The sequence below is a fragment of the Pseudochaenichthys georgianus genome, chromosome 10, assembly GCF_902827115.2.
Source record: "Pseudochaenichthys georgianus chromosome 10, fPseGeo1.2, whole genome shotgun sequence".
NCBI lineage: Eukaryota > Metazoa > Chordata > Actinopteri > Perciformes > Channichthyidae > Pseudochaenichthys > Pseudochaenichthys georgianus.
Window position 1 is genome coordinate 16,560,131 of NC_047512.1, and position 23,296 is coordinate 16,583,426.

Genomic DNA, 23,296 nt, shown 5'->3' on the forward strand with positions numbered 1-23,296 from the left:
ATAATTAAGTTTATGTACCTCCTTTTATTTATATATGTTACTTTCTATATTTATCTGTACTTGTTTCTGTCCTTGCACTGCTGCAACCGCCTTTCTTGTCATTGTTAAGAGGCAATTCCGAAGTCCACAAGGCTGTGACATTGAGGGTCCAGTGTCAGAACAAAGTCCTCCTCTTCATAAATTCTCACGTTTTGGATTAAATTATGCAGAAGAGAGCTAGCTTTTTTGTACCCTTTTTCCAGCCACCCTTATAAGAACAATTCTTTTTAAATTTCCTCAAGTGATTTGACGAAAAGCAAACATTTGAATGCTTGATTTGTGACTCTTTTGTCTCAGAATCTCAGAAAGCTAAATGACTCCAACCCGGGATGTTTTAAATTGTTTCCCATGTATTCATGTGTCATTTCACTCCTTTCCTGCTACAGGAATGGGAGAGCGATGATCGACATTCCACCACTTGTGCTGCTGTGCATCACCCACAACCCCACCCAAGATCCAGTCCTCAAATTGTTGGCTGTTGAGTCCTGACGTGGGCGGAAAGGTGAGGGCAGGATGTTCTTATTTACAATGCCGCGGCAGCAGAGTAATTGTTGTAGTGATAAAAGAAAACAGTCTGCGGCACATCCACACACTGCAGGGTACTGCTGGACAAAAGAGGCTTATTTACATTGATATGAAAAGCAGCATATCCTGTTTCTGTAGTTAAAAATACATCCAGCAAATATTTATTTTAAACACCTTGTGATGCCACAGATTGTTTAAATGTTACTCCATTTCCTCTTGAGAAAAGATTACTGCTGTAACCTTTAACCTCAGCACACAGAGGGTTGATGTTATCAAAGGGAGCTTTACAAACAACGGTCAGTGAAACATTTAGTTTAATTATCTACTTCAAATAACTAACTGTCATTTCGAAACAAGTCTGACAACAGATCAATAAGGTGAAATTGATATTCATGCAATCACTATTGAAACAATGTTGTAATAAATCCCATTGAGGTTCATTTTGGAGTGGAGTTTTCTACTATGAACATATATAATCACTGTCATTTTAATGATTACATATTTGTTATGGTTTTAATATTACATAGTTATCCATCATGTAGGCTATCGGTCTGCCACGTTGTGTTGCAGGATTGCTATAGATAATCATTACTTCTCATGAACTGATCTCCTTCGCAGTAGCCTGAAGAAGGGAGTGTGTGTCCCCCCCCCAAATGTGTGACGTTGCGTCCTTCCTCTGTGTCTCCATAAAACGTGCCTCACGCATGGACTGCAAGTGGTGCACGGAGGCGAGAGGGAGGAGAACTTGTCTGAGGCGCGAGAGAGGCAGGAGCTGATTGATTTGGTTGTGTGGGCTCTATCAGACAGCAGTAACAAGCAGATAAACCACTCACTCGACTTTTATTTTTCAACAAACATTGAATTACATCAATTTAACTTTTGGGGGAATTCGAGAGCACCTGCACGGAGCATCCAGCGGTTCCTCCGTCTCCTCTCTGCCGGGTCTGGAGTCCCCAGCTGCGCAGGAGAGCTCCCCTGCGAACCGCGTCATGGGATACAGCTGAACCACCTCCGCTTTTCGCGTGTACACCTGAAGCTTTTTGTGGATTTACAACACGTTTAAGAAAAAGAAAAAACAGACTCGTTTATTTACTCGCTTTAAGAAAAACTTCATTCAGTCACTCGGGATTATAAGCCTTTGCCACGGACTCTTATCACTTTATTTCTAACGCACGGTTGGTGGTTTTGGTGGAGAGTTGCAGGATGGGCTCATCCGACTGCTTCAGATGGGCCGTTGTCATCTTGTGTTGTTCATCACTCACACATGGTAAGATGTCATTTATACATATAGAGATTTGTTATTTATGCTTATATTGTTTTATACAAGAGATAATAGCGCTGTTTGATTCGTTTCAATGAATGGCATAATATTTTACGCGGTCAGTCATTTGGAGGAAAAATAAAGAGAGTGGCTTATTTCTTATTTATCTTAATCATTGTCTTAATACATTTAACTGAGCTATTGAGTTCAATTATCTGTCGGTTTTTTCCATTCTAACATTTGATCATTATGTTTTATTGTTTATGGATATACGTACAATACTACAATTGTCATGCTAGGAACATTAAATGACCACTGTTAATGCTGTTAATAGATGGAGCTGCAGTCCTCAAACACACCGCTAGAGGTAGTCTCAGCCCATTGTAACAGGAGCATTTCAAACGTTCATAAAAATGTGTTGATGTGACAGGTAATTGGTGGCCTGATTTTTACATGTTTATATTAGACTGGTTTAATTTTGACATTTGATTTGGTTGTTTTGACTTGTTTCTCAGATATTCTGAGTCAGCCTTTTGTTCAATATTATGAAAAACGTTTTTCCAGCAATTGTTATCTGTGAGTGAACAGGATTAAACATTTTGGGAGGAATGTGCCTGTTGATTCAGACATTTTAATCAGCTTCATTGTCTGTATTGTCACTCCACAAAAACAAGGTGGATGTTCCTCCACCTTGTGGCAGGTTGAGTGTGCTACTGAGATAGCCTTCCTCACCATTCCCAAATAAACAGCCCATCCAAACAAAGGAAATACCATTCACCTAACCCCCCCTACCTCCCATACACTTTTAGCCTATGAATCTTTGTCCGAGATGTTTCCTTCACTGTCCACTCACAAAGCGTGGGAAAGACACAAGGAGGAAGCGGATGTAGGGGCAAAAGGCAGCCTTGAATTGTTCTGGCTCGTAAAGGTCACGGAAATGTGACACGCTACCTGAGCAAAGATTTCTTCCCGGTACTCCTTGTGCCCATATTGAGCTATGCAAAAATGCATCCAGAAGACAATGGCAGGGTGAAAAGGAGAGTGTTGTTTGTGCAGAAGATCTACTGACTGGAAGAGCCATTAGTTATTGATGAGGCATCACCTTTTTTATTTTCATGTTGGGCTGTGTATCAGTCAAAGTTGGCAAACAAAGCACAGGGCTGAGCAGAAGCACAGAAATCATGGTTAGCCGCCAACATTAGATGTAATGTTGCAGCCTGTCACTAGTGGCAGAAAGTCATTATATTACAGATATTGACCATTCTACTAAGAGACATTTTACCAACCCTTATATATTTTAAAACTGCAATCATATGATGTTAGTTGATGTGTTTTATAGAAATCGGTAACATTCTGTTTTACAGATGGTCTGCCCTAGGTGTTTTGCTAGTATTTCACTTGTTGCTGTTTCTTTTTGAAAAGTGACCACAGGTCAAGTGTTTTGTTTCGTGACCTTTTGACACCCTTTTAAATGAAGCATAACGGCTCAGACTGAGAGAGATACACTTTTTACTGCTCTTTACGACATGATTATTGCCTTTCAGATTTATTTTAGTTTGTCTCTCTAATGGTCAATCTCTCTTGGCTTTGTGCGTATCATTTGTTGTGTGATGCATTACTATTGATTCAGTGAACTGTGTCTGTGTCCTTGTAGTTTCCGTCAATTATTTATTGTGTTGTAGTGGTGAATTTTTCAGCCACATTTTAAATGTAAACCTGAAAGCGTGCTTGTCCAAGGGTCCACATTAGTCAACCCTGTTTCTTTTGTGTTTTGAAGCCGAATTAGGTGATGTTGTGTCTATTTTTCCCCCCCGAGTAATTTGTTTCTTTCCTGCTCGGACACTTGAGATGGAGTGAAAAATGGGAGTGACGAGAGGTCAACCAAGTGCGGTGGGAACTCATTGCTCACTGGCGGTATGTCTGGGTTCATGGAGGTAGCGTAAGAAAAACAACCGTACACTCACACTCACCTGGATTTACCAGCAGAGCAGAAAAGGCCATTCCCTTACAGAGGGATATAACTTAACAAATTATTTTGCGTGGCTGTTGTTATAGGATAATTGCCGCATCTGGTCCATACCAGGCATATCCATCCTGAGCCAGCAATATATTTTCTTTAAATCGGCATGAGATTTCAATTTCAAGGAGCTTCTGTCTGCCTACAAGTCTTAATCATGCGTTATGGAACAGGATTCCTCTGGGTTAACCATTTTGGACTCTCATGCAGGCGATTCCTGTTTGTTGGCTCAACTCAACTTTATATAACCTAGAATGGCCACCCAACATGGCCAGATGTTCCTTTATTTTGCTTTTTTAAGAGGAGTCTGGGGCATTAATGCCTCCAAATCTCCAATGGCTAATATACGGCTAATAAAAAAGGCACTCTCCCAAACTGTTGTCTTAACCTTGTAGTAAGCAAAGTGGTGGGGTTTCAGGAAGGCGGTGTGTGAGAGACACTCCCACACACCGCCAGAGCAGTGCTAGCTTCTCCTTATTCTGGCAGGTGATCCTAAGTCCTGTCAAGTTTTTAACTTTGTGTCGTAAAATGTTGTTTGTCTTGAAAATATTATTGTCTCTTATGTTCTTAATCTTATCGTGTATTGGCTCTCTCTGCATTTATTTGTCTGCTTTTATTTACTGTGTCTATTTCTGTGACTGCAGTGAGAGATGCCAACGAAATTCCGGTATACCGATGTATGAAAATAAGATATTCTGATTCAGACCAGTTTCTTAACAGGTGGTGGAGTTGTTGCATATCTCCATTCAAACCATTACCCTTGAACTATTGAGAGATTATTTGATCATTGGTTTCCAATTCCTATGATCTAAGGCTAACAGATTGCGTGCTATCCATTTGCTATTTACTATAAGACAGGAAGCTCACCTTGACACAGATTGGCCACTCTTCACTACTATTTTGCTCCTATCGCCATGGACACAATACAACCAACATGACTCACCAAGAGTGACCCTGCACTCTTTTGTTAAATTGTAATTCGTTCTCCACCCTTTCTATGCCTTTTGTTGTCACCGAGTGCAAGGAATACATCGACAAGGTTAAACCTGGGAATCATCATGCTGTATTGTTACTTTTGCCTTGAACATGCCCAAAAAAGATCTTCTCTTTAGAGACTTGTGCTGTTTAACAACGGCACAGGAAGTACAGATCAAGTGTACTCTCTGCTACAAAAAAGGGAATTTGCACAGTATGGAGAATAATGTTCCTTTTTTGTCTATTTCAGTGACAGGACAGTCATCTCGTACAGTAATAGTGGTTTTTATTACCCAGCATGTGATTTTGTTGGCATGCAACAACAGCAAGGATTATGATATATTGCCAACAGTTACTCCAGAGCATACTGTCCTTTCTTCTTGTATTTATTTATTGCAGTTTTTGTAATGTTTTTATTTCACTGAGTTTTAGTATCCTCAACCTTTAATTCAATAAAGTTGTCGTAATAGTAACTCTGTGCATTTATTGGATTAAAGTACTAAAACAATTGGATGTTAGTTTTCCAAATATTGTTAGAAGTTAATACCAATAAGAAGTTAAATATAGCTGTAACGGTACGTCCACACGGCAGCGTGCGTTGAAGCTTGCCGGTGGGCGTGTCTGGCGTTGCGACCAACAACCAATCACATTGATCTCACGGGAGCCTGCTCGCGCTGTGCTCCGCAGCAAACAGCTGTTTGCTTTTCCCCCCAACAACGACAACCGACTCACGAAACGCTATGTTGTAGCGTTGATAAACGGAACAATTTAACTAAATTGCTAGTCAAAATACCAATACCACAGGACATTTTTTTTTACTTTTGACAGGGGCACAAAGGCCACTTTGGCCGTGAATTGCATTTTTTTTAACAGGGCATCACGGCCAAAGTGCGGGGCAACGACGGCCATGTCCCACCCTGGTCCTAACCCTATAAACGTAATTTGCAATGATGAACCCCTGGCTTAGATTGAATGAAAACACTTTTGTTCAATGTCTTTTCATTGTTATGATGCTTTCAGACTAAACATTTAAATGGTGTTTTTCAGGGCAACACACATTTCAGAACATTTTGGAGTCCTGCAATCCAATACTGTTTGAATTGTTTCTATATTTCCTGACTGGTAGTGAACCCACCACAAGTGTTTTCCAAACACTGTGTCCTGTGCCACTTCCTCTCAATGCCAAGTGAGGACAAGGACGTATAAATGTGATCCTGTTCTAATCTGAGTTAACCTAGCCCCGTCTCAATAATCACTTTGATGCTGCGTGACTGGCAAAAGACCCATCATCAGTTGAGACTGGCCCCCCTTTCTCTCTCCCTCAATCTGTTTGTTCCATGCCTGTCCTCTTCTTAATGGCTCTTTATGAGAACCAGCTTCGGGGCTCTTTGAACAACACAGTAAGCACAATTTCTGGCATTTTTCAGGCTGGAGGAATGCAGCACACAGCTGTTGGGGGGGTTAGGGTTGTCAGGACGCTTGCTGAGGTCAGCATTGGGCAGGCAATGGGGCAGGTTGGAGATTTGAGGGTGTTAATGTAGAGAGACAACCGCAGGATACATTTTTAACTCTTTCAATGGGGCCCCTGCTGATTCATCCATCTGTAGTTTGTTACTGAGGAGAATCAGGGAAATATTGGCCATTTTAAGAGATGAGCTACCTGCCAGTGCAATTCAAGGTCAGGACGATGTTTTCAGTTGTTGTTATTGGTGTTGTGTGTTCAAGCAGATGTCAGCATTCCTACATGTGTGGATTTTTTAACAACTGACTTGTTAACGTGCAGAAATTAGTGTTGCAGACAGCACATGATACATCGTGCTTTTTGTTTTGTGTTTAAAGGGCCCCAGGGTCCGTTTGACTTACTCTTTGCAAAGTTCTCAATTCCAGCATTTCAAGTACATGACTTGATGCCAATGTGCCGATGTGAGGCAATAACACTGCAGTTAAAATAATTCTCAAGGACATACATGCGTAATTTCTCGATAAAACAATAAAAGATAAGTATTACCTCGTGAATTGCAGATTCTGGGATTGTTTATAAGGTCAGGAACTTTGATTTGTATGAATCTAATACACAGCTGAAAATGTGTGTTATCACAGCATGAAACAGTATGAGCAACACCCCTTCCCCTCTGTATAACGTTGGACAATAAAACAATGATGTTTTAGAGGAAGTCGATATTGAGTGCCACTGCCAACACTGGCACCGCCAGCTCGTTCTTAACACAACAGCTGTTCTGAATAAATGAGAATGACTGTGTGTGTGCATGTGCGCGCATTCTTAAATGCAGGTGTGTGTGTGTGTGTGTGTGTGTGTGTGTGTGTGTGTGTGTGTGTGTGTGTGTGTGTGTGTGTGTGTGTGTGTGTGTGTGTGTGTGTGTGTGTGTGTGTGTGTGTGTGTGTGTGTGTGTGTGTGTGTGTGTGTGTGTGTGTGTGTGTGTGTGTGTGTGTGTGTGTGTGTGTGTGTGTGTGTGTGTGTGTGTGGTTTCCCAGTTCCGTGTGCATATACCATGTTTGATGTCTTACAGTAAGCTGTTGTGCAACTCTATTGTCTTTCTTGATTCTGTGCAGCAAATAGAGGTTTCCCAAAAGGCCGTCACATTGGAACATTCGGAGGGTCGACGTAGTAAACTTGTTTTCCGACCACATTGACAAGCTGTTTAGGGAGCTTGGTGAAAAGAAGGAAATCACATATGGAACTGTGACAGCTCCTGGACAGCAGTGAAGTTTCCTATGTTGATCTCTGTTAGAGAGCTGGCTAGGGGCCACCTTTAAAATCAAACATTTGGATTTTCCCTTGTGATAATGTGATAATAGCTTTAAAGTGCAAGGTCGTTGATGAATAAAAAAAAAGACTTGTTCCTTAGAGAGGAAGGGTGCAACCACTAGAGCAGAGTGAGCGGTTAATTAGAGGAAACACATGCAGAGTCACACATCAGGATCTGAGCTGCTCCCAATACCCTCCACCGTCTCCCTCTTTCCCTTCTTTCTTACTGTCTGCTCATCCCAGACTGCCTTTTATTCATTACCCTGCGATCCCTGCCTTGTAAACATCCCCAGAGCTCTCACAGCGGACCATCACCATTTGCACAAGATTCATGCACATTTCCTATTGTGTTTTACATTTCGTTTTTGTTTGTGTTCAACAGGACATTTGGAGAGAGAGCACTCACCTATGATTCTGCCCTCTGACAACACCCTCATTCTTCATAAGGATGGTTTGTTACATCTCACATGCAGGTATGCCACTCACCGATTTATGTCAATGCTAAGTGAACAGCATTTAAATCAATGGTAAATGTAGCTTTTACCTTGTAGTGTAACGTAACTTAGTATTTGTATTTATTTATAGAAGGACCATGCATACAAAAACATTAATCTCAGCAAAGAGAAGAGATGCAATATGCCAGATTATAGATAATAGCTCATTTCCATCTGTGGTCCCCAGGCAGGTTCATAACAATCAATAAACAAATAATAACATTGCATGATCTCTATCAGTCAAACCATTTTAAAACAAACAATTTTAGTACATGTGCTTAAGAAATATATTGTAGTTTTTACTCCACAACATTCTTTTGAAAGTTGTAGTCAAGAGTTATTATTACTCTAATATTTTAGATGCAAAACATGATAAGCTTACAAAATAAAATTCTCACTCTTAAAATTATCCGACATTATGTGAAATATTTGAATCAGCTCTACATTACAATTCAGGAAGAAATCTCTTATTACATCATACAGTATTAATACAAAATGAATGGGAGATTTGTCCACATTAGGTAGTATTTTGTTTGATCATTTTGATAATATCATACTTTATTTAAAGTGTCTCGATCTAAAGTAAAGGATCTGAGTACTTGTTCCATTACTGAATGCATCCATTGATGAGTATGTAAATTCCTGATTTGAGCTTTAGGGATAGTGGGACCATTTGTTAAGCATTTGTACAGCCTTGCATCATTCTGTAGGCCTGGGAGGAATGTTCAGAAAGTCGTGTCTATCTAATGTAATGCTTCCCTACAAGGCCATGTGCTAAAACTCCTGGCCCATACGGTACTGTGTTGTTTCTCTGTCACTGGATCAGAGCTTGAGGTTGCTTGACCCAAGATTCTGCAGTCGAACGCAGTGGTATGCAAGACATGTTTGATGTTCCTCTGGGATCCCTTTAATGACTGTTTTAAAATGGATGCTGTCTGGAAAGAATGTGTTAGCTGAGCACATCATTCAAGAGAAGCATGTTCCCATGTGAAAGTTCAAGTTACTGGATGACTCTAGATTAACTCAAAATAAACATAAAATGAAGATCAAGTCAAAAAGTCCCAATGGGAGAAGCAGCCACTGCCATCCTAAACCAAAAAGCTGACTTAATTCCCAGCTGTGACACTTTTCATAATATATCTGAATGCAGTGCTTGTTTTCCAGAGAACAATCAGCATTAATGTAACGTGTGAAATCCCCAAATAACATATTAGATGGTACATTTATTTTACAAAAAAGTGTGAGAATACCTTTTTTCTTTTCACAAATCATCCTCAGTGTTCAAACTGTAAGTCAACTGAGGACTATTTGTTCTTATTGTTCATCTAATTCTGTCTCTCTGTGTCTTCCTCAGAGGCCATGGCCCACTGCAGTGGAAACTTGTTGACTCCAATCGATCGCTCTCATCCGAGGAGGTGAAGGTGGAGTCGTGTGATTCCCGACATCACTCTCACTCTCACTGCAGCAAACTGACCATCACAAGTTTAATAGCTAATGACACAGGAAGGTACAACTGTGAATACTCCAAAAATGGTTCAGCCCACTTCACCTCGATCTACGTGTATGTCCAAGGTGAGACCTGCAAAAACGCTTTGTCCACTTCATATTAAAGGTCCTTTTTATCAATTACAGTCACAGTCAACCAGTGGGAATAAGAGAGCAGGAACATGTGGAGCTCAGAATTTTAGTCATTTTACAGCATGAGAATAACAAAGTAATGTTTAGAAATGAAAGAATTGGTCTATGAATTAAAACACAGATAAGACACACACTTCTTTCCTTTTTGAATTGAGTTGTTTCCTTCCATCTAGGACTGACGGGGTTTGTTTTTGTGAAAGTCAAGACTCCTGATAAAAGAGGTTTTCACAGGGTGATTATCATCTGTTGACGCCAGCGGAGTGGTGCGGTGTTGAACTGAAACAGTGGCACATGAGGAAATAGCTAATGAGCAAATCTGATATTTCCTGAAACATACAAGAGCTCGGAGAAAACCCACACTGAATTAGTCAGCGAGAACAGAAGAAATAGCGAAAGAATGTAAAAAAAAATGGAAGGGAGTCTTAAAGAAGATGCAAGGAAAGAAAAAAGATTGTGTTTGGCAATTGTATGACTGTTTAGTGATTTAATGCAGAAAACTGGTTTTAGTCTTCATGCGAAGACCCAAGAGAGAGAGGAAGTGGTTTCTTTGGTACTAGGGTTTCTTCTGAAAGGAGAAGGGTTGAGCATCTTAAGGAGAGCTGTTCTGGAGGGCTTTTTAGACACTAAAACTGTATGATGGCATTAAATATAGTGCAATCATAACATTAGTCTAAGGATCTGAAATATTTGTAGCCAATGCAGGCTGAACTAAATACTGGATGCACTTTGTTACCTCTCTTTGAATGTGGTTCCCAGTTATTCCCGAGTTGGCCTGCTGTGCCTGTGTTTAGTCTAACCCTTTCTTTTCAAAGGCGTTCAGCTGTTTATTGCATAATTTCCCGGCTTACTTGTTAAATAATAGTTCCTTTATCAAACCACTACTGCTTGACCTCACACCAATCGCAGACTATCTGTGTGGTCTTGAAGTTCCCACAGCGGGCCTGTGATGGCTGGCTGTACAGCAGGAACACCACTGGACTGATTACCTCTATCTGTGCTCTGCTGCCTTATCCGGTTAGAAAGAGCTGATGCGAGACTGGATTTCTTTGTTGGGTGCCCTGACAATGCCCTGATTTCATTGCAATGCTAAATTCAGCTCTAGCATAACAGGTTTTTTTCAGAGTTCAGAATTTACTGCAAAACATGATTATACCAAAAGACAAATATAACAGTTCTCACTTTTTTTGGGGCATATTTTTGTTCTTCAGATCCAGAGCAACCATTTGTGGACCCCCATCCCTCAACACCTCTTGTCTTGGAGAGCTACAGGCACGAGACCAGCCTCATACTCCCCTGCAGGACCACCTATCCCGATATTGAAGTAACACTCACAGGGGTAAGGCTTCACAAAGACATTCATTTCACAGCTTCTGCTCATGACTGCTGCAGGTTAAGTTGTTTTACTGTGCTGTGTGTATTCAAACACTCATGTGTTCCTTAGACCTTGTTGGACTTTGTAGTAAATCACACAGTACATCTTCTGAAAAAGCAAGATTGCTATAAATACCACAGCAAGGTATCCTTGCTTCTTATCCTTGAAAACAAATGTGTTCCCACTCTGTGCTTAAGGCGTCTCATAGGTTCTCACACCCTGTGTGTGTTAAATCACTCTTGCACACAGAAACAGACAAGGGACAGTGGCTTGTCTGAGGAAAGCTCAAGGGCGGCGAAAGGAGTCTATCGGTCTGCTTCCTGTAAAAGCAGGAAGGTGCTCCAAGAGTGCTTTTCTCAGAATAGACCCGTAGACTAAATGTAGTCCTCCTTCTCTTACAAACATCAGGAAATGCAGTAGAATAGCAGTAAACACAGTGTCAAGCACAGGAGACCACAGGTAACTCATCAGGAGGATGGCAACCCTTAATACCAGAGAGAGTTGAAGGGTACTTCCTCAGTGATGTTGTTGGCACAATGCTTATCATCTTTCTGTCAAACTTAAAGGAATACTCTTCCCACAAAAGGACATTTCTACCTTTTGTTGCCGAGTATCATTGAGGGAAGATCTTGCATGTCTCCTAGGTGAATCAACAATACAAAAACGGAAAGCCAATTGAAGTAATTGTTCATCCAAGGCTGACTGATTATTTATATACAATCATGGGACATAGTGCCTGCCCTACCGTAGACAAACACATCTGACTCAGATGGCACAGATAGTGATGGCACGACCTTCCTGCTTTTGGTAAATCTATGGCACTCGTCCTTCCAGCTCCCTTTCCTTCCTTCCTTCCCTTCCCTTGCCTCCTCTCTCAGCCCAAAATCTGGCATGAGAACAAACAGCAGCCGGCACGCACATCCTTTATCCGGGTCCACGATGTTTGTGTTCCATTGCATAAGTGATTGCAGAGGTTCCACTCCACAACGCAATAAAACCTAATTAGACCTTCACTCTAACATACTTCTGTCCCCAGCTGAGTCCAGTAGAGCATGAGCTACATTTTAAATTAAGTGCATTACACTAACAGTCCGTATGGCTCAGTGATTTGTAATGAATATAACAAGTGTCACCAAATAACACATGACAAACCTCCTCTGCTCTCCTCTCTGGAAAGCAGCTCCCGCCTTTACCAGAGAAGGTCGTCAATGAACAAATATGGGATCCGAAGGTTGGATTCAAGATTCCCTACGATCCCTACAGAGAGATCAGCATGGTCACCTGTAAAACCAAGGTCAATGGTCGTGACTTTGAGTCAATATACTTCCCTATAAGAATAAGTGAGTCAGTTGTCTTGCTAAATGAAAAAAATACAGATTTCTCTTTATTTCTGTTTCTTGAGGATTTATTCTTATATTTGCCTCGATTTTGCAGCTCATGTTCTTCAAAATGTGAAGATCACCCCAGAGCGTGTCAAAGTGTTGGTTGGAGACACCCTCATTCTCAACTGTACTGGCAAGACCACTCATAATGGAAGAATCAAATTCACGTGGGATTTCCCAAAGAGTAAAGTAAGTTCGGGACTTACCTTTGACACATTCCTATTGTATGTGAAAGGAACCCTCGCAGGTTGTAGCAGTAACGTTTATGATGCCTTCTTTATCTTCAGGAAAATAGACATGACACACAATTCACCATGGACCTGTCTACCAAGGTGTATGTGATGAGCAAGTCTTTATTCTTGCCAAACATTACCGTGGAGGATAAAGGCGTGTACCGCTGCAGGGCTGAGCTCAACCCTACGATTTATATGAATGTCACCGCTAAAGTCATCGTCATTGGTAAGTATGCTTTAAATGGATTTGAAGACTTCCAGAAACGTTCAAGTTTCACAATTTACACATTCAGTGATTGTCACTGTGTTGATTCTAAAACAATACCAAATATTTCTGCTTTTGGATCGCTTCCAATGTCTTTCCTTAATGTTTTGTTCCAGAGCATCCATACCTCAATATCTCCTATAAACATGAGCGGCACAGTACGATAAGGGTCAAAGAAGGCAGGAAGAGGCTTGTGTTTGATCCCAAGGTCCAAGCTCTGCCACCGCCAGACATGGTAGCATGGTAAGTAATGGTTTGCAGTCAGAATGAAAACTGCTGCTTGTGTGTTGAATCCATGTGATGATTTAATATGCGGTGGCCCACCCTGAATGATAGCATCACCGTTTCCATGGTCATGAAAAACCTGGATGAGTCATAGATTTTAAAAATCTTTAAAAATGATAAAATAATGAAATCTTTGAAATCCGTGATGGTTGTAATGACATGAATTGGGACTGTTATGTTCTGTAGATAACCTTCAACATTTCGTAACATAACTTTAATTGTATTTCTATTGTTTTATATAATGAGGTGTATATAATCATTAAGAATACAATAGTACATTGCTTTGATTTCCCCTCATGCTTGAAAGTCAGTGCCAGACTCAGATTAAAAAACGTATAGTACTATTAAAGATTAAACACGATTGTTGTTTAATAACCATACACTAATTAACATTCGAATTAAAGTTAAGGTTCTGAATGGTGATGGTGTTTTTATTATGGGTCATGGAGAAGGCTCCCTTTCCATTCCCTTTTTTTCCAGTGATGATTATTCTTCCATGGTTGAATTCAAACTGTTCATGCATTCAATTCTTAGGTTTAAGGATGGGGTCCCTATCAACAGGAGTTCCACCTGTTACAAGATGTCTGGTTTCACCTTGATCATCGTTAATGTGCAGCAGCAGAATGCCGGGGTCTTCACCGTCAGTCTGGGCAACCAAGCGAGGGGCTTGCACAGGAATCTGAGCTTCACACTGATAGTGGAGGGTAAGCTGTTGCTATAAACTTGATAATGACGGCTGATCCTAAAGGAAAATGAAGCAGTGGCTCTGCGTGGCTGCTTTCAGTGCAGTTCACTAGGCGGCAGGTAGCAGCTCTAGTATGAGAGGAATTTGGGGGCTTGTTGATTCCAGAGCTGGATTGACGTAGCAAGGGCAGCTGTTGTTGATTATTGGGGCTCTTTTGAAGGGGCTTGGCGCAGTGTGTAAATGGCCCGGGCTCTACTCTGCACTCAGACTCCAGCCGCTCCAGACCCCCCTTAGTCCACAGGATTTATTTGCATCCTCACCATGTGTATATACAGTGCAGCTCATATCAACATCATGTTCCATACTGTATGTGTCCAGCTTTAGGAAAACAAAGACTGAGCATGTCATTCTGTGTTTTGATGATTTTGCAAAGACTAATGATAACTGTTAACACTGGAGGTTATAAATGTTTTAACATGTTAGGTGGAGGTCTGCTTGCTAGAGAGTGTGTATGCTAGAGAGTGTGTATTTCCCATTTAAGTTTACCATGGGGGGTCAGAGCTATTTTTATTGCATTCTTTAAACATTTTTTAGGAATCCCGATAGCGTGCCAAAAAGTGTAAAAATCAGCCCCCTCTGGCTTGTTTAACTTTATTTATGGCCCTTGACTGTCCCGCTCAACAAGACTTTAATTTATTGGAACAACAAAAAATGAAACGCACAGAAACAAACAAAGTGAAGAGAGAGTCATGGTTTCAATTATGGAAATACTTAGGACTTTTTCATCATATGTTTAGAACTGTAGCATTGTTCCAGATTTTAAGTGTGTGTGTGTGTGTTTTTTGTTTTTTTGAGTTGCCAAACTATGTCAAAGTGTGTAGTCAGCAGTGATTGAGGAAGTATTCACATCCATCACTTAACTAAAAGTGTTTACATCACACAGTATGTAAATATAACCAGGAAAATGTATTGAAGTAATACGTTCTCAATGGAAACAAATACCTAACCCTAAGTAAATAAAGCTGTAAGATACATTTTAAGGAGTAACAGTACAAAGGTTCCCTATGAAATGTGTTGGAATAGAAGTAGATGGTGACAAGGAAAGGAAAGACAAGTACCCCAAAATTGTCCTAAAGTAAAATACTGGATTAAGTGTATTTATTAACATTCGTCTACTGGTAGTCTGAGTATCCTCCTGAGGTGGCACAAGGTCTGTTTGTTGAAGGTGCGTTCTCTGACCTGGGCATGGGCCACAGGGAGGTCGTTCTTTGACCTTCAGCCCTGGCCTATCCAATCATCCTGCCATTCTTCTCCTACACAGCACCTAAAGGACAACTGGTGTCAATGGCAACTTTTTCATGGCTATCCATCATGACTGTCGGCCCCCATTATAAAGACATTATGAGATTCCACCGTGGCATGGGATAGAAGGGTTGATCTAACTTGTTGTTACCTTAACTTTCTCTCTCTATCTCATGAATTGTTGTGTGTCTGTGTACTTATTTGTGTTTATGTGTACTCCTCTCTTACAGTGAAGCCAATTATTTCCGAGGCCGAGCTTGCCACTGTGGACGTGCAGCCGTACATGATCGGCAGACAGCACCAGTTAACCTGCACTGCTTACGGGGTGCCGTTGCCAAACATCACATGGTTTTGGCAACCGTGTCAACTAAACACCACCATTATAAAGTGAGTCGCCGTCTCGCTTTGTTCCAAGCTTTGAAGTGTTTAAACTAGATTTTCTGTTAGCTTCCTCCAATCTTGAAGAATTGTATAGCATATCAGAGGGGAAGTCTTCCTGTTTGAAGCGCACATTTCATCAGTTATGAATGCCAAACATAATCTGATTCAAAATCAATTGCATGCTTCCTTCTACTTTAAAGCAGTCCTAGCAGAATATATATGCATTTAAATAAAAAGGATAAATTGGCATTCAGAGGAATCGGATGTGTTTGACGTTTATGTTCAGGTCACAGTGTCTCTGGATGTGAGACTTTGAGAGCATTGTGACTTTAAAGTGGCAGTGCAGTAAGGAATGTATCTTCCTCAACACATCTCTTATACCGTGTGTAGGTTCTTTATCTGTTATTTGTCAATCTAGTATATATAGTATAAATACTGAGTCATGTTAAGCACAGCATTTGCACAAATTGCAAAGCCGCGTTGGAGGAAATAAACGTAGATACATTTACGCTACTGGAGTTGTATTCACAAACACACAGGCTAACAGCATAACAGACTTAACAGAAAGTTATCGAAGCGTCCAGAGCCACCGGCCCAGCCCGGAACCCACTCTGAACAGATCTGCATTGACCGGATTGTCTCCGGCCCGGAAAATGACACATTAATCAAAGAAACGCAGCCCTCGAGAGCTGCCCTCTGGCTTGTGGTCAGTGGTTCTGTAGGTTGAAGGGAAAACTCGGGGGAGATCAATTAATCTCAGGTCCCAGAGCTGTTTCACAGCTCAACAGAACTGAGTGTATGAGTGACTGTGCACGAATACCGGCCTGGTAGTGAACCCACAAACAAGAAGAACATTCCCTGAGATCCGGGCTCGTTGATGACACAGGAGACCTGCGAGGCGTAAGATCAGGAAAACAATGGGCCATTACCCTTGGGTTATCAGGCCTCAACACCATTAACAAAAACAACACTTTGAACCGCTGCACAAGAAAAATACGAAGTCACGTTACACACCCGATGGTGTTAAGCCACCAGTGCCTCCATTATTTTATCTACCAAATTATCCCCAAACCCACTTGAATTTGCCAGATTACTGATTAACTAGAATGTCACTCGAGAGCACAGACCACTGCCGAGTTCAATAGTGCATTCATTTGCTACAAAGAACATTTTATGTTTTTAATTTCTCAGAACATTCAAAACAATCCTTTGATAGCTGTTTCCAAACTGTGTTGCATCTGGAGGAGACTGTGAATTATCCCAGCGAACCCTTTTTACTGATTATCCCGACATCACATGAATGCAGCACAAAGGTGAAAGTGAAACATAATTCCTCTATCCACCCTGTAATTCATATCCGCTCCAAAATGTAATTGGTTCTTCCTTCGCCCATACTACACCCTTACACTACCATTTTTCCGTAATCCTGACACACAGACAAAACCAAGCCGAAAACATAACCTTGTTGGTGAAGATAACAATAGCAGAGCGTTAGTTGGGTCAAAGCTACTCTTTCTGCAGGCCTAAAGATAATCAGGGCTGGCACTAGGAACAGTGGCAGGCAGCTAATGAGACAAAGGAACAGCTATCGCCTGGTGGGAGGCCAATTGTGCAAAATGTTTGTTTTATACAGCCCTGACCCTGTAAAGTACCTGTCACTGTAAATCTAGCGTGTAGCCCTTCAAGATCATATCTCATCTAAATCTTTGGGAGTTTGGAGAAGAGGGAAAACTCGTAGTGTGGGCAGGGTTACGAGATGAAGGAAGCTTCCTACTTTGGATTTGGAATGGGGCTGATAGTGTCGTGTAGAAATATGGGGGTGTCTTTATCACCAGGTTGAGGAGCTGTGCCTTGTTGACCGCCAAGGTCTTAGGATCAACCTTATCTCCTCTGGCCAGAACGTGGGGGGGGGGGGGTTTCCTGTACGAGTTGACGCATAGAACAGCCCTTCCTGTCGCTGTTGCTGTTTCCTCCTCTGCTTCTCCTCTCATCAGGATGATTGTTCCCCACCACGGGCGGCGAGGGGTTTGGGGGTGGGGGTCAAATCAATGCTTTCTGTTGGTTTTATAACCCAGACATGCTGGTCTAGACTTGGACTCTTCTCATATGTGTCTCAGTGGTGCTTTAAAACACATCAGCCTTTCAGAGTGGCTGCTTTTTCCAAAGGACAGCCAGTTGTATGTGTATTGGTTGATCTAAACAGCGTTACACCAAGGTTCCCAATTCAGAAAATGTGTTGTTTTTATTCTGTTGTATTGCTAAGGTCCAACACATGTGCATCTGTCTCTACACATACTGACAGCATGACTACATGATCTGATTAAATACTTTATGTTCCTCAGTTCCCCGGTCCACATTGATGACAGGGGGAATTACTCCCACAACTGGATTAAGAGCATAAACGTCAAGCGTGAACTGGTAAAAGGAAAAATCAAGGTATGTGGTTTAACTTTATCTGTAGTGTTTCCACTTCTTTTGAACAACTGTTGCACTTGTAGCATACTTTGTTTACTGTGAAATGTAAACTTCACAGTACGATTTGTGGATCATAAATATGCCTTACATTTTGAGAATATTTAATAGTTCAGATTCAAGTGGAAACCTTCTGTTATTGGGACTTGAAAGTCAGAAGCAACATCTAAGATGTATGAATCCTCATAATTGTCCCGCTATTGGCAGTAATTCTTTGCATCTCTTGCCTGCTTTTTTTTGCCCACATTAGTTTTAACTTTGACCAAACCTCATTAAAAAGCCCTTAGCACTCTCTTAAGAAGAAATCCAACTTGTTTTTCACTGCTGTTCTCAATAAAGCTGGAATTATTATTAGAATAAGCAACCAGGAAAATAAGGGGTGATGACGTGATGTGCTGCATCAGGAGAGGAAGATGCCATAATGATAAATACTCATCAGATTTCATCTAACAACTTGGTTAACTGCACTGGTATTTACAAAGGCCTTCCTATAACGAGCCAGATCTCTACCAGACTGGTCCTGTCATTTGAAATGTTGCACCCATACAGTAACTAAGAGACACAGTTCATTTCCCTCTACTGGAGGGAAACACATCCTCGTTTTCACAGTTTCTTTAGATGAATAAGGCCTGTAAATGAAGCAGCTGCAGATTCAACCTGGGTCCTGCCAAAGAAACATCTTTTATTCTGACATCAGTTAATCTTTTGGCTGTTGAGACTCATGAAGCTAAGCCTTATAAACAGTAGAAAAGCTATATGGCTTAAGCCATGCGTGTGCCAAGAGCTGACTTTTATAGATTCTACCCTACACAATTACCTACGAACATGACACTGTGCTTTTGTTAGTGAGCATATACTACTGTTATTTTACATCATGTAATTTGAGAGGCAACATTTGGAAACAATACATTTAAGCAGATAGAATAGTTTTTCACACATTAATTTAAGCATATTTGATTGTTTTACACTGCAAAATATTGTTTTCCGCGACATCAACACTTATCATTAAGGGATCTATTAGTATGCCAGCTTTCCTTCGAAAACATCTTACACATGTTGCCATGCAAACCAAAACATGCCGCTCAATGTGGAAACTATATACATTGCAGCAAATGTCCTGTGGGAGCCTGTTACTAAAACTGTTCACCTCGAACATAATTAAGAGCAGGCCTACGCTGCCTTTGTGAGAGTTTGTCTATAGGATTAGGTAAAAGACACCCATTACAGCAAGCTGGGTCAAATTAGGGCACAGGTTCAACGGCATAAAGGTTTTCAGATGGAGAAAAGATAAGTGATCATTTTAAATTCTTAAATACTAGAGCATTTCTGAAAGGATTCAGAAACATGAGCACATGTATAGATTATATGCAATTAGATAGCAATATGTTATTTTATTTTTCATATCTCGAATATATAAAATAACTAACTTCAAAATGCATAAAAAAGGAAGAAAAGAGTAGGTGGTGACCAACCGTTTTAACATATGCCCTGTCCATAAAGGTGTATATTAATTTCTTTCTAAATCTTTGTATTGGATAATTGAATAAGCTCTGAAAGAGACTCACAATCATATCAATTATTTGCTTATCAAGTAATCAGAAATCTGGCCATTTTCACAGGACATCATTTCAAATTTGTCTTTGACATAAATAGGGAGGCACCGTTTATTTACAAGTACTTGTGGCCAAACGCTGCTTCTTTATGAGGGTTAGCACTATGGGTCAATGATAACAAGCAGCAGTTTAAAAGAAGAGGGATTTGTTGGAAGTGAATTCTTCTCTGTCACCCCACATAAATCGTGTTGGACCGTGAATAATAACGTATTCAGGGCCGGGCCTCTGAGCGCCTCCCCAGAAGACCGAGTATAGAGGGAGACTGGCCCGGGTCACAGTATAAGGAAAACACTGGGGGAAGTGGGCACAGAGGTCACGGTGCGTATGGTCAGGTGACCTCTAGGGACTGCGCACAATTGTTTAAATGGCTGTTTTTGAGCTTGGGTTACATCATGGTGAGTAATAGCCGTAACGTAATACCATAAGACCACTCCATCATTGTTTTGACAAGTATCAGAGCCGCATGAAATGGACAATATGGTATCACTTTTTTCCTGCCTGGATGTTTGTATGGTGAGAATTGTAAGCACAGAGATGCTGAAATTGTTTCATGGCTGCAGCTGTGAGTCTTGAGAGTCAGCACAATAGCTCCTGCAAGCCCAGGAAGTTTAGGCCAGCGAACACCCAGACAATACACCCACATCATTCACTCTCTTTGATGTAGCCGACTCACCCCGAAAAAACAGATGTCACTGTGAACACTAAACAGAGTCCCACACAGTCTGGCCCTCAACCAATTTTCACTTATTAATTTGTCTATTTATGCCATTAAAATATTGTAGTAGTGCAATGACAGAATTGAGTGTGGCATTAGAAGTGCTTTCCAGGAAATGAACATAAAGCCCAGGCACTAGATCTATAACCCAGGTCTGATGGAGACTCAGTGGGGTTTAAACTCCAGATGTATCCTTTCATTAATGTGAAGCACTGGAGAGTATAAAGCAGGCTCCGGACCTCTCACCCGCCTGCTCACAGCCACTCACTTCTCTGATGGGGATTGAGATCTCTAACGATATGTTTCACTATTAGAGAAATACTTCACCCCCAAAAGTATCATTTTATATTTATATGATTTAGCCCATGTTACTTTGAATTTGTGAAGGCTTCACGCGAACGAAGAACATGGACTTTTCCTTACGGGGGAAGAGTTTAACAACAGCAGAACTATATCAAAACATCCATTAACACTTTTCAATATGTCCCGTTGTTAACAGATGCCCAATCTTTCATTATGCATTTGCATGTCCGTATGCATTTTACATTTTTTATTCATGCTATCAATTGGTTTTAAACAATGAATTACTCGATGAAAGAATAGTGGAAAAATGTGGCTTGTATTTCTGGTTTGGTTTGATCACCATTCTTCTTTTTAAGGGGTTCATTGTCTTTTTGCAATTTAGTATCTTTACATCTTTAAGGTCAGAATACTCATTCTGCCACTCCCCACCACTGTAAGTGATTCATATTCACATATTTAGTTGTTTATCTCAACATGTTTTATCTGCTTCAGTCAGCAGAACATCAGTAACATTTCCCCTTCCTATCTTTAATTAGATTGTGAGTACCCTGGTGATCGGAAACGCCAGCATGTCAGGAAAATACTCCTGCGTGGCCAGGAATGAAGAGGGCCATAGCTCAGTGACGATCCCTTTCTACGTTGATGGTAAGTGGGTCACTAGAATCTGAAACAATAACATCTTAACTGTTCAGCTCAAGGTGCACAGAGAGATTATTTTCCTATCTGCACTATACTGGGAACTGGATTCCTTCAATTGATCTACACGTGAAAAATGCGCTGTAATGAATTTGCAAGATCATAGAAGGAATGTGCAGAATGTATTGTGCAATAAAGAAACCGGAGGGGGGCATTAATTGAAACCATCTTCCACTGTAGCTGAGCGGCTTCAGGGCGGAAGAGAGGCGAACATGTCCTGAGCCATATGGACGATATAATGGCAAGCGTTTAAAAACAGCTATGAATAACTGCATTCCTACTCCGGAGCCAGCAGGTCATTCCTCTCTCTCTCTGTGAGCCTTCTGCTTTGAGAATTCACTTTTCTCTGTGCATTTGAGGATTTCCAAATGTTCCCCAAATGAATATCCATAGAAACAGATATGTAATATGAGTGGAGATAATGTTCACAAGCACAGTTCACTTTGCAACAATGTGAGTCCCCTAAAAGCTAAGTGAATCATATCTCTTGGAGGGTGAAGGATTGCTTTTGGAAAGGGGTAGACGTAGGTAACCCCTAATGGAGGGTGCCAGAAGGGAGCCTCTCAGAGTGGGAGAGTTTCTAAGAGGAATCCGGCTCTCTTCCAGAGGTGAGGAAGAAAGAGAAAGATGGAATGCTGCTTTAAAAAAAGGACAACACAATTGTAATAACAGCTGTCTTCTCTTACTGAACACACAATGCTTTCCAGCAATCTGAATAAACAAGCACAGTCTGGTTCCCCTGAGGCCCAGACTCAGCTTCTCTCCAATTGGACGAATGCAGCAGTGCCATCAGCAATGCTGTCCAACGGCAACGTGCTTCCAATTAGCAATGATGAAACAGGAAATAACTGGAAACTTGACATTCCTGGCATTGCAAGAGCAGCTTTGTGTCCAGAACTAATGTCCAACAGAGGATCCCGGGCCAGCAGGACTCGTGTCTCTGTCCATCTTTGTAGAATAAATCCTAATATCCACGTAAATCAGATCATGTTGTGCCTTATTTCTGCCAAACTAGATAAACCTGAGGAAATTGCCATTGAACCTCGGGCGGTCATCGAGGGGGACGACGTCAATCTGACCTGTCGGGCAACACGTTACCTCTACACACACCTGCAGTGGTTGAATTCCAGAAATGAAACGATCACTACCAACGTGTCCAGTATTCAGATCGGCAACTACTCCATCTCTCTTTCTCTCCGTCTGCACAATGTGTCCCAAATGAGCACTGCAGGCTACAGGTGCCAAGCACACAAGCTCTACAAGGGGGTTCAACTCAGGGATGCTGCACTGACTGTGGATGGTGAGTTTAAAAAGATGTTTATGAGAAGCTGATTACTAAATAGTCAGCTGATGAATGTAGAAACTATTCGTCATGCTGTAGAAATATCATCATGTGATAATTGGTCCTGTTACTCTTACTTTCCATACACAGGAACGCAGAAATCTATTTGCAACACACAGTAGGAGTAATTCTTATTTTCTTGTGTCGTTATGTTTAGTGAGAAAACGCCCCTGGCTGAGTCAGAATCTGACTAATCAGGATGTGAACAGTAGCAGCACCCTGATGCTGCCGTGCCTTGCGATGGGAGTTCCTCGTCCGTACATCTTGTGGTACAAAAATGACCTTCTCGTGGAAAAAGGCCCAGGTAACATGAGGAAACTATTCTATGTGTTATTCCCTTTGAATGTTGCTTCACATGTTTATAATTGTAGTTTCCCAATGTGTCCAAGGACGGTGGTTCTTAATAAAATCTTCTTTAGTCGGCGTATATGCTCAAGGAACAAATAGAGACAATGCATTGTTCACAGTGAAGAGGATGCCCCTTCTTTATTGATTTTCCTGTCTATGCATAGTGAAGACATTTGTGCACTTGAC

At 41.1% G+C, this 23,296-nt stretch overlaps 1 protein-coding gene across 1 annotated transcript in view; it reads left to right on the top strand.

Annotated features, from left to right (window-relative positions):
- The first annotated feature begins 1,295 nt into the window (after positions 1–1,295).
- The window catches only part of kdrl (kinase insert domain receptor like), a 47,897-nt gene continuing 25,896 nt past the window's right edge, over positions 1,296–23,296 (top strand). The window contains exons 1-14 of the mRNA XM_034092552.1: positions 1,296–1,831; positions 7,967–8,057; positions 9,433–9,650; positions 10,925–11,052; positions 12,269–12,428; positions 12,523–12,659; positions 12,758–12,929; positions 13,085–13,211; positions 13,788–13,957; positions 15,471–15,627; positions 17,964–18,057; positions 21,261–21,369; positions 22,436–22,720; positions 22,920–23,066. Coding sequence (XP_033948443.1) covers positions 1,768–1,831; positions 7,967–8,057; positions 9,433–9,650; positions 10,925–11,052; positions 12,269–12,428; positions 12,523–12,659; positions 12,758–12,929; positions 13,085–13,211; positions 13,788–13,957; positions 15,471–15,627; positions 17,964–18,057; positions 21,261–21,369; positions 22,436–22,720; positions 22,920–23,066 — 2,059 coding nt within the window. The 5' untranslated portion in view covers positions 1,296–1,767. The remainder of the gene's footprint in view (positions 1,832–7,966; positions 8,058–9,432; positions 9,651–10,924; positions 11,053–12,268; positions 12,429–12,522; positions 12,660–12,757; positions 12,930–13,084; positions 13,212–13,787; positions 13,958–15,470; positions 15,628–17,963; positions 18,058–21,260; positions 21,370–22,435; positions 22,721–22,919; positions 23,067–23,296) is intronic.